The sequence below is a fragment of the Dermacentor silvarum genome, chromosome 10 (genome assembly GCF_013339745.2).
Source record: "Dermacentor silvarum isolate Dsil-2018 chromosome 10, BIME_Dsil_1.4, whole genome shotgun sequence".
NCBI classification, from domain to species: Eukaryota; Metazoa; Arthropoda; class Arachnida; order Ixodida; family Ixodidae; genus Dermacentor; species Dermacentor silvarum.
In genome coordinates this window covers 56158139-56174809 of record NC_051163.1, presented here as the reverse complement: position 1 = coordinate 56174809, position 16671 = coordinate 56158139, and the positions used below count along the sequence as shown (strand labels likewise).

General features: G+C 50.2%; 1 protein-coding gene across 1 annotated transcript in view; it reads right to left on the bottom strand.

Moving 5' to 3' along the window:
* The window catches only part of LOC119431553 (lysosomal alpha-mannosidase), a 102536-nt gene that overhangs the window by 28339 nt on the left and 57526 nt on the right, over positions 1–16671 (bottom strand). Inside the window, exon 11 of the mRNA XM_037699033.2 lies at positions 15501–15701. Within this exon, the coding sequence (XP_037554961.2) occupies positions 15501–15701 (201 nt within the window). The remainder of the gene's footprint in view (positions 1–15500; positions 15702–16671) is intronic.

Here is a 16671-nt window from a genome sequence, read left to right as displayed (position 1 = left end):
AGCCCACGGAAAAACCAGGAGTGGGGATCTACACCTACCACCAGATTACCACGTATTACAGGAAAGGTAGACGAGAATTACCTGCCCCTCACCATTCCCTTACCCCCCATCAGTGTTCAATCTGGCGCCAGATCCAGACCAAGGCACTTATTTCCCCATATCTGGCACATTTATTTTACCCTGGTCTCAATAATCCACAGTGTACCAGCTGCCAAGCGCCCCGGGCAGATCTTTTCCACTGTTTGTGGAGCTGCCCCAAGCCCATGGCGGTACAACCTATTCCCAACCCTTCCTTTTCCACGTGGGAGGCCGCTCTTCGGGCCACTTGCTCGGATGACCAGAGATGTCGGCCAGGGGGCTCCCGGACATATAGGGGCCCAACCACATTTAAATAGATGAAATAAAGTTTTTTATCCATCCATCCATCCTACGTGCGGCGTCACTCCTAGATGTCGCACCGGCGTAATGCTAGAACACTATCACAGGAGTTCAAAGTAACACTTTGCCTTTCGGACAAACGCCCTGCACCACCAAAGTTCACGGGAGTTCAGAGTATGAAATGTTTAAGCTTGACTCTGCTACATGACGTTGGCGCTGTTCAAAACCTCTCAGAACCGCAGTATGCCCTCACGTTAGCCTAGAGATGTCCTACAATATGTTACATCACACATTAGTCTAACTCGCCTTAGTTGCAGTTGTCATAAAGAGTTTCACACAGGGTATACGTCCTTTATCCCACTGTTCTGATGAAGCCATAACAAAAGAACATGCGGAATCGGAAGTCTCCAAACCGGGCGAAGTTAAGGACACCGTCCAAGGAATTCAAGCATAAATCTAAACGTGGCCTCGGTGTCAATACTTCAGTGGTACAAATTAATGCATAGTGCCCCCTATGGTGTGCCTCATAATCATTTCTTGCTTTTGGTACATAAAACCTCAGAATTTTAGTCACCCACTCTGGTGGTTCGGAGTGTTCTATTTAGGCAGGCTGCAATGAATATTTACTTTGGCTAAATTTGTTATGAGCAGTATTTATCACTGAAACAATCTTGGTGAAGCTGCAGGGTTGGTAATTGTATGGTTTTACTGTTAGCAGTCCTTGAACGGCGGCGCCGGTGCGAGACGCCTGGCGGCTGCCGGGGCGCGGTGCGTCGCGACAACCTGTCGTACCGGCGTAATGCTAGAACCACGGCCGTTGGATCAAAAAAATTCCCAGGTGTCCTTAGCTATCGTCTGAGACACGAAGGCGAAAGCCTTGTAAAGCCTACTGTATTTCACCTTAATCCACCCTAATCAAACTTAATCCACCCTAATCGACCTTAATCCACCTAAATAGTGTAATCGACCTTAATCCTCCTTCATCCACCTTACTCCTCCTTAATCCACCCTAATCTACCTTAATCGACCCTAATCCACCTAAACCCAGCCTAATCGTCCTTAATCCAACCACTAGTCAATCATTAACTTCGCAAATTATTAATCATCTCTTATACACGGCTGGACAATGCTTTGGTTCGCTTCTGGCCTTCCTTGGGTTACGTGACTTTCTGTACCTCACAACCCAACGTTGAAACAGGTCGCACCTTTAAGGCTTGCGCCTTAAAGGTGCGACCTGGCGCGTGCATCGGAAACGGTGTCATTCGCCGCGGCGCCACCACTCGGGGACTTCTGTCTGGGATCGGCATAGAAAATGCGGCAGGAACGCGCTTCGAACGCCGTCGCCCGCAGAAGCCGATGCTTCCGATCCCCGTCAGCTAACGCCATTCGGCCCAGCCAAGCGGCCGAGAATGCAACTACGGCTGTGGCATTCGCTCTCATTGTAGCCTGTCTGACGTACCTTTTACAGCGAGGCTGTCTATGGCTAAAATCCGGGATTTTAGGGATTTTATGGAGTCCGCGTGGAAAACTCTCCCCTCGAAAAAGCCGGCAGATCCCACGCCCTGGGAGAATCGATGTTATGCGAAGCAGTGTGCGGGGCGCCTACCAAGTTAACGAAACCACCATGAGAGCACCAAGACGTAGGCGGCTGTTTCATAGCCTACATAACACGCATGTCATGGCATTCATGTCATGAGTCCTCAGGAGTCCTTTTAGCTATGCCTAAGAGACGTTAAGGCGAAAGCCTTAGTCATGCTCATGACTATGACTTCGACCATCAACCCCTTCACTTCCTTTTCCCTTTTCCTTCACTTAGTACCACATCCGAACCCATTCCATTGCTTTTTGAGTATTAATCTTTTCCCGCTAAGTCATTGTAATTTTTGCTGAGTCATGGTCATGACTATGACTTCCACTACTTTAGTGTTTCCTTCACTTAGTACCCACGTCCGAACCCGTTCCAGTAGCGGTAACAGCGAAGCTGTTTAAGCCAGCCGTAATTTGTGGTTCGTATCACGAAGGCAGTATTTCAGCGCTTAGTAAGGACGAGGACAAAGAGGGAGACGTACGAACACACAGGCGCATTATCATAGCGCCTGTGTGTTCGTACGTCTCCCTCTTTGTCCTCGTCCTTACTAAGGGCTGAAATACTGCCTTCACGATGAACCAACAAGCCCATCTTACCACTCTTGCCGTATCACGAAACTACTCCACCGTAGCCATGGCAACCAGGCGACGCCACAGCTGCTAGAGCACCTGGTGCAACCTCGTAACGGCTGGCGCAACCTCGGCGCCAAGCCACGCCTACCGCCTGTGCATTGCGCATGCGCCAACAAACTATGTAGGCCGGTGCGCGGGGTGATCACAGAACACCTATATAAACTTAGAGAAGGGAAACTTAAAGCCCCTATATTTATAAAAGTAGCGCCATTCTTAGATCTTGCCGCCACCGCGCTCACCCCGGCGCTTCCTCCTCGCCCTCTCTTAGCCGCCTCCTGTCGCCCCAGCCTCCTCCGCTCCCCCATTGGCCAATCCGTGTCACGTGGAAGTTCGCGTCGCGCTTTTGTATATTTTTTTCTTTCCAGCGCGCTCCGACTGCCATTCTCGGGCCTGTGCGACGAAAGTGCTGTACGCACAAACGGATCAAACGTGTTAGGGACAAGAACTTCGTTGTGATGGCATGCTGCTGCGCCTTAAGTTGCCGCAACCGACAAGGCGAGGGCAAAAGGCTTTTTTTGTTTACCATCCGGCGTGCGCAAACGCTTGTTGCACACTTGATATTTGCGCCGTCTCGCATCGTCGCGTTGCTACTTCCAAAACGGCATTATTAAGACCAGTTACTGACTAACGAAGCAAAATCGCGCCTCAAAAACGTCTCCGCAGGGCGCGATCGAAGTTTTCCTCGGATTTCCTCTGGTAGCGCGTTAGCTGTCGTCTGCCACGGCAGGCCCGACGCAGGCGGCGCCACTGTCGATATCGCGCCTCGATCGCGCTGGTCGCGCGAGCGCGATAGTGGAACGGAGGAGGAGGGAAGTGGATGGCGCTACTTTTATAAATATAGGGGCTTTAGGGAAACTACCTTCCACAGTGCAACGGAAATAAGAGTAGCGGTGGCGTTGTGAACTAAAGTATGTAACCGAGAGATGGTGCTGACAAAATAAAAACTTCCATCATCATCATCATGACGTAGTGAGCAATATGGCCGCTACGGTAGCGGCTGGTGGCGCTCGCTGCGCTGCTTGCTCACTGGTTTTGGGCGTTTTGTTACCGCTTTCGGGGGGGGGGGGGGTATTCGTGCGTACGGCACTCTAACATGACTACAGATATATTTCTTATATCGCCAGGCGAACGAGTTAAGAAAGCTACTATCGTAGAATATTTAGGGCGCTCGGCGACTTGCCAGAATCTTTTTCTGGAACATTTCTGGCCGAGGTCCTTCATTTATATTATAGAAAAGAATGGTCGAAAATGGCATGACAATAATAAGAAGGGATGAGCCAACAAAATTCAATCCAAATCTAATCCAATGATATGCACGTGCAGCACGAACGTTCCGGCTGCAGGGAAGAAGACTAATACGTTGACATCGGACCGGCTCTGAGAGTGCCCCGGAAAAATTTTAGCTGGAAGCTCTGTGGACAGGATGGCCGACCCGACCAGCTCGCCCTCTCGGTCGAGGACCTTCGGCGTCCCCGCGCTTAGCAGTTTCGTGAGGGGCTCTCGCTACGGTTTACACTTAGCCGTGATCATTGTGGCTCTCGTCTTGGCGGTGGTCGTGGGCGTCGTCTCCCTCGGCGTCTACTTGCGAAGCCGCAAGAGTAAACTTCGAGAACTTCGAACTTCACCCAAACCGGAGAAGGTTCCTTTAGCTGCCCGGAAGACGCTCGAAAGGTGGCTCGATTCCTAAACACCACCCTCGACCCCTGCCACGACTTCTACGCACGGATCTGCATTAACGTGATCAGGTTCCAGCTCTGGAATAAGTCATCCGCCAGGCCAAGCTCGAGCGCGTCATGGTGACGGGCGTCGTGCCGCGCAGCCTGCGATCAGCCGACGCTATTGAGTTTCTCACCACCTACACACCTACCACCTACAAGTCTTGCATCGAGACCATCCCGCACAAAGAAAAGTTTGTCTCGGACTTAGCCGGAGCCCTGGCAAGGTCGACAAACCAGTTCCTCGGCAAACCGGATTCTCGAAACGCCCTCGCCTATGCCGCAACGGTGTCGCTCAAGTACAGGCTTCCGCCCATAATTGCGATCAGTTACGACTCGGATATTCTCTTCGTGCAGCTGAGTATCGCTGCGCTCTGTACAGCCGAAGAGTTGCCTCCTATAGTCGTGACCTCTTCCGTCAACGCAGTAGCAGATATGGCCAATGCATCGGTCACGCCGGACGAAGTGGTCGAGCTAACCGCTAACATATGCAGCCGCTGTCTCTCGGTTCGTGACGAGATGCCGTTTTACGGTAGCGTCGACGGCTTCAATAAAGCGGTTTGGAACCCGGACAGCTTGCAGTCCGGTCTAAATGTTGTCGGCTTCACCTTGGCCGAGAAGACCCGCATCCATGTGGAGGGTATCATAGGAGTACGGGCTGTCCTTGACTTCTACGCGGACACCGACCATCACGGAGCTGACGGTACCAAGGCGGCCTACCAGCTCTTACACAGCGTCGCTAGTGGGATGCAGCAGCTCTACTTGTCGCACGATGACTCGTGCCACCACGTGTTTCAAGTTTGCAACGGTAGCGTACAGCAGAATAAGGAAGTCTGAGACATGTTTACTGCCCAACTGTTGATGACTCCCGAAAAGGACAAACGGCTGTGTAGCATATTCACAGCCGTAAGAGACGCCGTGTACCACGACTGCCGCACGAACCCCATCTTTGATGCCGAAGCCGCTGGACGACTCGGAGACCTCTTCGAAAAGCTGTCCCTGGAACTCGCCATCGACGCGAGCCGAACCACCATCTCGGTGCCAAAACCCACGATTGTCGTGTGTTTCTTCGGTGTTCCTCGGAACTAATGGCACTGACGATTACCACGTTGTGCTCGAACCACAACCGGTCACACGCACTGCAGCTGGCTCCGAAGTTCCGGTTGCGAAACTCGCGTTGAAAGCTGGCCTACGCACCGGGGAAGTTGGCGCTAGCGTTGCCGAGGCGTGCAGCACCGTTGTCGAATTCCTGGAGGGCAAGACGACGCTGGCGTTGGGCCTCAACATCGCGCTCCCTCAACTCGGGGTCCGCGGCTCTTCGCTGACGTTTCGCCTGGGCTTCGGAAGCTTTCACGCTATAGAATCGGCACGTCCACGACGAGCTCTTTCCCGAGAGCGGTCATTCTGGATGAATTTTTATTAGATTTCTTCAAAATTAAATCTGTCCATTACGTAAGATAATAAATGGCTCATACCCGCTTAAGCAATGACCCATACCCCGTGAACAGGGCCTCCCTATTACGACGACAGAAGAGAAGTGAAATTCTAGGCTGGAATGATTAGCGGAAACGCAGCCATCTGTGAACGCGTGAGCAGTGGTACGAGCGCGTGCCGAGCACGTGATGCGTGCCTGTGCATCTCTGAGAGCAGCTGTTTTTTTTTTTTTGCGTTACATCGCCGGCGCAGGCTAGCGTATAAAAGCTTCGCTTGAAAAGCAGAAATAATTTTATGAGCCATCCTCCTGACCGATTGGAGTGAAATTTGTTGCATATGAGAGAGAAAGTTAAATTCTTGTGACGTAATCAAACTTGCAAACACAAGTTTGATTTACGTCATGGATTATTTCACAAGAATTGCGAGAAATTGAACGACGTTTACAAATTCGCATCTCTGCGCCAAAATCGGATATCGCGGTTCTGTAAGCTACACCCATTAGAGCATCTCAAGGGGACAAAAACTGATGTAATACACACTGCTCTCAATTACACCACTATGTCAGTAGAGACTTTTGCATAACGCTCGCAAACATCGTAAGAAATTCACATATTTGAATTGATATATCAAAGTGGCGCGCTTTAGATGTACTCGTAGGTGCAGTTTTCAGAATTGGGATATTGTTTCTCATTGCTGAGTTAAGTTTCAACATTTTCAACAATTTTTATAAAAGATATCCATCCTTGGATGAAATGCCCTGGCGTTCCAGTTACTTTTCTGCGTTGATACATAAAGCAGCGTTTTTATAAAAAAAGCAGCGGAACCCATCTAGAAGTAGTGGCCGCCTCATCGAGTAATTATTATCAAGGGTTCAAATTGTGTTATCTGCCGTAGCAATCTTCTTAAATTTCAGGCAGCCCCCCCCCCCCCCCCCCAAAAAAAAAAAAAAAAAAAAAAAACACCCTGTATAGAGACAACAGAGTGCAAATTGTATGGGAGGGCCAGAAATCCACGAAGTTGTGGAATTCACCGCGGATTGAAGCAAAGATGTCCTATGTCTCCAATGTTGTCCACGCTTTATGTTAAGGGTATAGAAAACGACTGAAAAACAGTGAATCTGGTTTTGATCTATTTTTACATCGTAATAGGAAAAAGATGCAACAGAAGCTCCCGGGGCTGATGTATGCGAATGACCTATAGGTCTATAGTAGATATTGTGAGGGATTTGCAGAGACTTACGAATAGAAAAGGCAATTGCAAGCGACGCATCTAGACCTTAAGTTTAGCACAGAGGACATCGGGAATTATGATCTTAATGAAGAGACGAGTAATTACGTGGTGTCAATTCAACAGCAAGTCATACCCATAGTCAGACATATTGATACCTCTGCGTATGCAAAAACGAAGGAAATACTTAAGCACCCACCGAGAATATCTAAAAAAATGAAAGGAGGTAAGCGGAATGCAGAAATAATGAAAGATGGAGCACTTAGTGCTACAATAAAGACGGTGTGGTACGAGGAATTTGGAAAAGTAACTACGCGCGTGTTAACGTTCTCAAATGCATTCGGTGTTTTAAATCAGAAATCTTGTCGGCGTTAGAGATTACCCAAGGTCGTTGGGCCAACTAGCTTGGGGGGGGGGGGGTAAAACCACAACTGAGGCACGGCAAGCTGACATGGGTTGGTCTTCTTTCGTAGTCTGAGAAGCGCAAGGTTGAATTAGTTTTAGTAGAAGACTAAGTATTGTGAAAAAAAAAAACAGGGAACACACTGATTGATAGAACCGCAGTCATTGCAAGCGTAGGTTACGGTACAATACAGTGATAAAAGTTCTAAATACGAAAGATCGAGATCAGATAGGCAAAAGGCTAGATGGTGATAGATGCAGTAGAACCTAATTAAATGAAGCAGCCTAAAAGGGAATTTCTCGTCAAGCCTGTTTGAAAGGGGGATTCCATATAACATCGTCATCATCATCATCACCATCATTTAGCCTTTATGGCACGTTGCCACAGGCTGTGCTCCGTCATGCACAGAGTAGACATTTTGGTGCTGTCGGAAACGCGCAGTGCGAATCTGTGGCCGATTTGCCGGTGTCCGTAGAAGCGTAGGTGCGATAGCTGTTCCCGCGCGGCAACCAACGCTGACGGTTTTGCGTCGGTCTCGTCTCGTACAGCACCGAGGGTTACCATGCCTGTATCCTAAATGGCGGCGCTTAGCAGCGCCCAGCGTTACGAGACACGTGGTAGCTGCCAAAGGCGCGGGCCCTTGCACCCAGCAGAAATTGCCTAAACCTACGTGCTGCTCACGCCAACATGTTGCAGCTGCGTAATGCTAAACACTATCCGAGGAATTCAACTTTAAACTTTCGCCATTCGGGACTGCGCTGCCAAACTTCACGTTAACATGCAAACGCAGGTCAATGTATGAACCAGCTCGACCATTGAAATTTTGTTCAGAACAAGGAACAGTTTCGATGTGTACATCCAGCCTCTCAGAACCGCAGTATGCCCTCACGTTAACTTAGAGATGTTCTACAATATGTTTCATCACACTTTGATCAAACCGGCATTATTTGCAGTAGTCATAAAGAGTTCCATACAGGGTACATGTCCTTTATCCCAGTGTTCCGTTGAAGCAATAGCAAAAGAACACGCGGGACGGCAAGTCTCCAGACAGGTCGTAGTAAGGTCACCGTCCAAGGAATTCGAACTAGCACCGAACTTCGTCTATTTGTGGCGCGCACACCCCGTACCTGCAAGTTACAGTGTACTAGAAGAGTTGTAGTGCGCTCACACGCGGCAGAGCTTGACGCACTTGTGTCGCCGCCGACAGGCGGCGCGGTTCGCAGCGTCACCTGAAACTTTCCTACGCGTCGCGGTAAAACAGCTATGGCGTGTTGCTGTTTTCACCGTATAAATTTCACGATGCAGCACACGAAAGTTCTTTTGGTGCACCTTCGCAGTGTGCAGTGAAATAAATTACTATTGTTGCGGCTGATCTACAGAGGGTTGGTGATGTTTTGAGCCGGGGACACGGATGAACTAGCCTTGCTATGCATGCTGTTGCTATCTTGCTACGGTAGCAAGAGACACTCGAGTTTTTCTGCAGCTGATCGATAAAATGGTCAGTGTGGTTTCCCCACAACTACCGTGCATCCGCGTTCCCAGCACCACCGCGCCGAATTTAACCACCACTTCGTTTGTTTTTTTTTTTTTTTTTTTTGTTTTTTTTTTGCAGGTAAGGCGTGCAGCGCCTTAGACATTTTCACGTTGCTCCATCTATTCACGAATTGAATCTTAGGTATCAAGCCCGTTTCACATGGTGCAAATTTGCAGTGCGTTTTTTCGCAGCTGCGATTCCCGCAGATGAAAAATTCGCTATCCCATTTCACATGGATCTACGGCAGCTGCGTTTTCGCATACTCGTTAAGCATTATGACTGGCGATAACGTATGAGCGAGCTGCCTCCTATTGGTCGTCTGTTTCCACCGCTACAGTCGCTACCACGCATCTGCGTTTTTCGCAGAGAAGTTCAGCACGCCGAACATCGAAAAAACGCATGCACGATGGGTCCGGCGGCCTATTTTCCGCAGCTGCGAATTCGCACGTGCAAATTCGCAGACAAATCGCACCATGTGAAACGGGCTTCACTGCTGCACAATTTAAGCTGTTAGCTGGTTATTTATGTATTACATCTTTCGTAACGTATTGCGACATGAAAATCGAAAGGATGAAAATACAAGGTTACATTTATGCAATAACAATGTTTATTTACAACGAAATAAAGAATGATCCCGGAAGCGCCGGGAGCAGCCGGTGAAAACTCCGAATAGGCTACTGTCTAGGGTGCGCTTCGGATTTTCTTCGCGGGTGCTTCGTCCCTTTCACACCTTTTCCTTTGTTCCTGGGCTTCGGTGTCGTCTTCGTCAAGTACTGTGGTAAATTCGGAAGAATCGTGGAAACAGCGTTTTTGATAGCAGTGGCAATTTCACGAGGAATGCACACCTCTTTGCACTCTATAAGTGCACAAGACCCTAATTATGATCGCGGTTCGAAGTGTAACTCACAGACCCGCAAGATTCCTCCAGTGTCTTATCTGCACGGTTGAGGTTCCTCTCCCATTCCTTTCGCCGTTCTTCATCACGTGGAACGCTGAGCAAAGACGCCTTTGGTGCATCTTTCACACGACTGTAGCCAGTTCTGCACTTGGGTGCAATGCAGTATTTTCGACGGCGGCTAGCCATTCTCACTCACTCAGAGTGCACATTGAGTAAAGCGTCAAGCACAGAGGATACTGCACAGAGGGACTTGCAGTCGAGAGCCGACAACGTCGATATTAAGTGGTTAGTTTTCAGAAAGGAAAGGTTGGCGCTATATTCTGCAGCCCTTGAGGGAGAACGGTCAACGTCGCGATCCAACAGAACGCACTCCATACCAAGCGAGGGAAGTTTTCAGGAGAAACTGGCGGCAGCGCCTCTGGCGGGCGCCGGAGCAGTCGACGCTGAGTGCGCCGCGGCGACGCGGCGCAGGGATACGGCAGTGAGCACACTGCCCCTATTCTAGTACACTGTACTGCAAGGGGAGCAAGGACCGGAAGCGCCAAGCCAGTGATGATGTACGAGCAGGCGCGTGGTAGTGCGCACGCATCGACGACACTGTTACTTATTATTGCGATAGCAATTATATGACACTCAGAGGATTTCTGCCGTCGGCGTCGCCATCGCCGTGAAGTTCCGTATGACGTCAACGGTGATGAAATCGGCGCCGCGCGCCGGACGATGTATGTGCGAGTGAAAGGGGGCGAGGGACTCGCGCATTCACGGGGAGCGAACGCACGGCGGAGAGCAAACGCGCGTTCTGCGCCGTGCTCCCTCAAGGGATACAGAATTAAGCGTCTCTTTTCTCCTTGCAATCGCCGTATATATAGACCAAACGCGACTTCTTCCTTCGCGTGAAAGGCCGTGGGCGGAAGGAAGGGAAGGAGGGAGGAGGGAGGGAGGGGAGGTGACGTTTAGCTGTGGCACCAAATGGGTATTTATATAAAAACGTTGCGAGGCGAGAATGTGGTAAAGACTTCCGGCGCTGCTCGACGAGTGTCCTGTTTCTGATCTCGTCGAAAACCTCCGAGCCGCCCCAAGAGGCCCTGGCAACAGTCACCAAGGCCGCGCGCGTTCGGTGCGAACGCGGGCAAAATGGCAACGGTGTCAACAGTTCTGCGCGTTGCTGGTGCTGCTGCATGTCCAAGTTATACAGCTGATAAAACTACCAATCCTTACTCCATATAACTCTCTAATAAGTTGCTATCGCAATTGATGCTTCGCCTTTCGGGTGAAACTGCGACATTTTTTTTTCTCTTCGTCAAAACTTCTCCATCGCCCACCGTGGTTGTTTAGTGTCTATGGGTGTTGGGCTGCTGAGGACGAGGTATTGGGATCGAATCCCGGCGCACGGCCCCCGCATTTCGACGGGGGCGAAATGCAGAAAGCACCCGTGTACTTAGATTAGGTGCACGTTAAAGAACCCCATTGGCGCCATATTATTCCGGAGTCCCCCACTACGGCGTGCCTCATAATCAGATCGTGGTTTTGGCACATAAAACCCCACAATTTAAAACTTCCTCTATCTACCCTTCACTTCCTGTAAAGGATCTGGTCGCATCAACATCTTCTCTGCTTTTTTTCCCCAGTACGCTATGGAGGCTTTCTGTAGGGACCTCCGGGGGCGCCCACTCAAGCAATTTATTATGCCTCGAGGAGTATGAAAAGGACCCTAGTGAAGCTCCGTTGTTCTTTCTCGGCCACCGTCTCCTTCTCCGCTCGTATCTGCGTCACCAGCGCCTGCTTTAGCTTTTAGGAGCTTTAGCTCCTATCATAGTTTCTCACTATATTACCTAGAGGGAAATGTGGCGCTGCTGCACTGTGGTATGCATGTGAATGCCGATATATTGTAACTTCGGATTGACATATTGACACATATTGTGGATGACGCGTCGCGTCATCCACACATATGTGGATGACGCGACGCGTCATCCACAATATGCGTGGCTCAGCGAGTGTCCGCCAGGCGGCGACTACGGTAGATCTCGTTCCCAATATGAGGCAGCGCTCTTAGAAACGGCGTAGTGGAAGGTGCCGCCAAGTTTAGTATCTTTGTTCTTTGCTGACTTTGTGTACATTAGTCTACCTTGGGTGCATCGTGTACTCCCTTCAAGATGGTTGCCTTTCATTCCGATACAAATGCTAGAGACGCATTCAGGCTATCGGCTGTACCGTCTCCGCCGTCGTGTTATTCCGCTATTGACAGCGTGTGCACGGTGTGTGCGTGCGGAGGATTAGGGGGGTTCCAGTGGCGCGGTGTGAGTTTGGTTGTAAAAAATCACCGCCTCTTCCACTCCGTGAAGATGGTCCAACAGCGAAGCTGTGTTAGCGGGCCTGCCGCGTCCGGCCAGTTGCAATGGGAGCGAGTGTCCGAGCAGTAGTTGCATTCGCGGCCGCTTGGCTGGCCCGAACGGCGGTACTTGCTGGGCATCGAGGCACCCTAGGTACTTGCGGGGGATGAGACGCGTCGGCGTCCACGAGCGACGGCGTTCCTAGCGCGTTCCTCACGCTTTTAGGGACGAAGCACCTTAGGGCCGAGCCTTGTCCCTCGTAGTCCGTAGCTCTGGTTGGCATGTAGACTGCAATGTATGTATATGTATATATATATATATATATATATATATATATATATATATAATATGTATGTATGTATATCTATAGCATATGTATGCCAAGCTCCAGCTTCCGGCGTTTTTCTCTCTCGTCCGTAGCTAGGGGCGCTGCGGTGCACAAGGGCGTTCGTTCCCGACGCGCGCTCTCTTTCTCGTCCGTAGCTAGGGGCGCTGCATTGCACAAGGGCGTTCGTTGCCGACGCGCGCTCTCATTCTCTCTCGTCCGTAGCTGTGGTTTACCCGAATGATTCCCCAGTGCTTCGCCCACTCATCATCATTCACTTCATGGATATTCGGCGATTTTTCTTCTACGACGTTCCCAGACCAGAGTCCTTGACGAAAGCTCCCTATATATAACAAACGCTGACGCGAATACCTCTTACATCCCACTCCTCCGTTGACCTACATTTTTCGTACACCGCCATTGGTTGGCGCGGCTCACGCTCTCCCCCTCCAACACGAGTATTGGACGGCGCGACTTACGTCAACCACTCTCCCCGTTCTCTTTTATCAATTATATGGACACTCAAAAGCAGATTTCTGCCGTCGGCGTCGCCGTCGCCGTTGCCGTGAGGTTCCGTATGACGTCAATGGAGATGAAATCGTCGCCGCGCGCCGCCGAACGCTGTATGTGCGAGTGAAAGGGTGCGAGGGGCGCGCGCTTTCACGGGGAGTGAACGCACGGCGGAGAACAAACGCGCGTTCTGCGCCGTGCTCCCTTAAGGGCTGCAGAACTGCAGAAGTAGGCGTCTCTTTCCTCCTTTACAATCACCAGATATGTAGAGCAAACGCGCCTTCTTCCGACGCGCGAGAGGCCGTGGGGGAGGGGGGGGGAAGGGAGGCGACGTTTAGCTGCGGCACCAAGTGCCTATTTATATCAGAGGCTCCGGAAACAGTCACCAACGCCGCACGCATTTTGAGCGAACGCGGGCAAAACGCCGACGGCGTCGACAACAGTTCTGCGCGTTGCCGGTGCTGCTGCATGTCCAAGTTTATACAGCTGATAAAGCTAATATCATTACTCCGTATAGCTCTCTACAAATTTGCTATCGCAATTGATGCTTCACCTTTCAGGTGAAACTGCGACAACTTTTTCATCTGAACCCTCTCTCTCAGCATTCTCACAGGGTTGAGCTCTTTTCCCCCTTTTCTCCCGCTAGGTCACGTGGTTTTAGCGAACCGACATGGGCCTCTTCGATTATCCGTCTCTGACAGGTCCGGACTGTCCGAGAAGCTGCATACGCAACGCTAATTGGCTGAAAGCACTGCCTCGGGCAGTCCGGAACTGTCAGGGAGAGATAATCGAAGAGACCTAATGACGGCACAGGGTCCACAGAAACAGTTTCGCTGTAGGAATGACGAATCGAAGTGAACGCTCCATCAATGCTACGCTCAATCGCCGCAGTGGCGGAGCCAGGTCTAACGTTGTGCCTTCCGCTGTTGGCATAAGCGTCGTGCGCATGCACATTATATAAGCACAGTGGCGTTCCTGTTAAGCTGCTGTATGCAGGCTCTAGTCCGAGCTGTAAATGTCAAGCTAGCGTTGTCTAATATTTAACGGGGCGCTGACTAAACTGACTATAACGCCGTCGGTTTGCCGTCGGTCTCGCCTGGTACACCACCGAAGGGTGGCACGCCTGCAGCGTTACAGGAGGCGCTTAACAACGCATAGCGCGCCAGCATTGCGAGACGCCTGGTAGATGCCAGGGGCGTGGTTCCTTGTACCAGCAGGGGTTGCCTCAATCTACGGGCTGCGTCGCATCAACACTTCGCCCCTGCGTAGTGCTAGAACATTATCCGAGGAGTTTCGGATAATAGAGACTTTTAGTATTGCGGAAAATGCTTGCGTTAGCGTTAGCGTGTTACGCACGCTAAATCTTTGCGGAACGCTGTTCGATAGAGTTTTAGTATAGCGTAAGACAACGATGCGCCGCTAAGCGCAAAACCATCTAGCTGCGAGTAGTCAAAGCAGCAAACTGAGCAGCTCGACAACCAAACTAGCCGTGTGATCCACGCCAAGCCTTGAAACGAGCCTGCATGTCAAGCGTTCGAGCCGAGGGTGCCACCATGTTTGCAACGCTAAAAACTTAGCGAGCGTTTAGCGTCTCCGCTATATTTCAGAAATAGCGGACGCACGCTATCCGCAAAACTGAAATAGCGTTCTGAGCATGCGCAGTCTGACCCCGCTATTTTATTGCGTTTAGCGTGGTGCCATTTCCGCAATACTAAAACTGTCTAATGTTCGCTAAAGTTCGAATAAAGTTTCGCTTTTCGGGCAAGTCCCTGCACCAGGGACTTGCAGATTTGAAATTATTTCTGCGCTAGTGAACTACACAACGTTAACGCTGTTACGAACAGGAAGAATTGTATCGATGTGTACATCCAACCTTCCAGAACCGCAGTATGCCCTCAAGTGAGTTTAGAGATGTTCTACAATGTGTTTCATAATAATGTGGTTAAATTCCCATTATTTGCAGTAGCCATAAAGTGTTTCATACAGGGTATGTGTCCTTTATTCCAGTGTTCTGATAAAGCAATAACAAAAGAACATGTGGAACTCTAAGTCTCCAGATCGGCCATACTGAAGGACACCGTGCAAAGAATTCAAGTCGAAGTCTTAATGTAGCCGCGGTGTCAATGCAGTGGCCCAAATTCCGATCATCCGATCATTTATTCCGATCATTTCGTGCCTTTGCCACATAAAACCTCACAACTTTGGTGATCGACTCTGGCGGTTCAGAGTGGGCATGTAAAATTAGTTTTCGGTCCCTTTAGGCCGACTGCAATGAATATTTACTTTGGCGAAATTTGTTACGAGCAGTATGTACCACTGAAACAATCTCGGCAAAGCTGCAGGGTTAGTAATTGTATTGTTTTCTTGTTAGCACCCTTTGAATAGCACCTGAGCGAACGACGCGTCTACCTGGTGGTACTTGCCGGGAAGCGTGAGAAGCAGTCAGGGGATTTTTGAATGCTAACGCGTTCTACTCTTAAAGGCGAAGCTTAAGCGTTTCCAATTTTTACTCGGCCCTCGCTTCACCTTGTTTTCGATGACAGCGGCTGGCCTATCGAGCTCCAAGAAGCTGTCCGCTGCTGGCGAAGCAATTGGTTCGTGAGGCGATGCCACCCTGTACACGCTGAATCCCAGCGGCTTGACAAGAGCCTGGAACAGCAGCGCGGCGGTGGCATTCGTGAATGCCTCGATGCTCGATGTTTCTGGGTGACGGGACAGTTGCACCACCTGCGAACGACACGGAATAGTGGCGTTTTTGCTCTATCTGCGAATGTCCCCCTGAGACCTGAAGAAATCCGAGGGACATGGACACCAAGACGAAGACGCAACATAGTGGGTTGTGCTCTGCCATGTCACGCTGCATCTCGTACTTTCACTTCATGCCGTGGTATTCAAGACGAACTTCACGGCTACTTTTCGTCGTCCGTGAGGATGCAGCGTCCTACGTCAAACCAGTGTCAATTTTCTCGAAACATTACAGCAAGAATATGATTAAAGTTTGCACGTACTTAGCCTCTCATCACACATCTTGCAATCACCACAAGACTGGTCGTGTGGCGAATGCTCGCGCCCTGGCTTCTGGGAGGTGGTGGGACTCACTCTGGGCAGGTCAATGCGTGGCCCCTGTTGTTCGGCGTCACGTAAACTTTCGTGTTCAGAATGAGTACACTGCCGGTGCGGTTGTGGGCTTAATTGTAAGATGGGCGAGTCTTTCGAAAGAGAGGCCGTCCACGGCTGGCTCCGAGTCGTATGCGCTTTCGTGATTCGCGGATCTCGGGTAGGTGAGGGGTCAACACAGCACACTGCCATTCAGTTATTTTTTTAAATGCTCCGGTTGACCAGTCAGTGCCATGTTCTTGTTTGCTACGATAGTAATAGATGTGAAAGAAAAACGTGAAAGCCCATGATATGAAGTCAAGCGCCGAAGAGAAGGCGACAGAAAAGAAAATAGGACAGTCATAACAGAACAGATGGTCCGGACACCGCATCGGTTGCTTTTTGTGGCGTAAACTGCGCTGCCATTCCTGATATGCGCTGTGCTGCGTTTGCAGTTGCTGTCCGGACTTCATACTGGAGACGAAATTGTTCATTTGACGGCACCATGTTGTAAGACGGCAACGATAAGCTTTAGGGCGAATGTAACCTGACTACAGCAGTGATAATAAAGCCATAATATAGCTGCTGTACTGGCTCATTT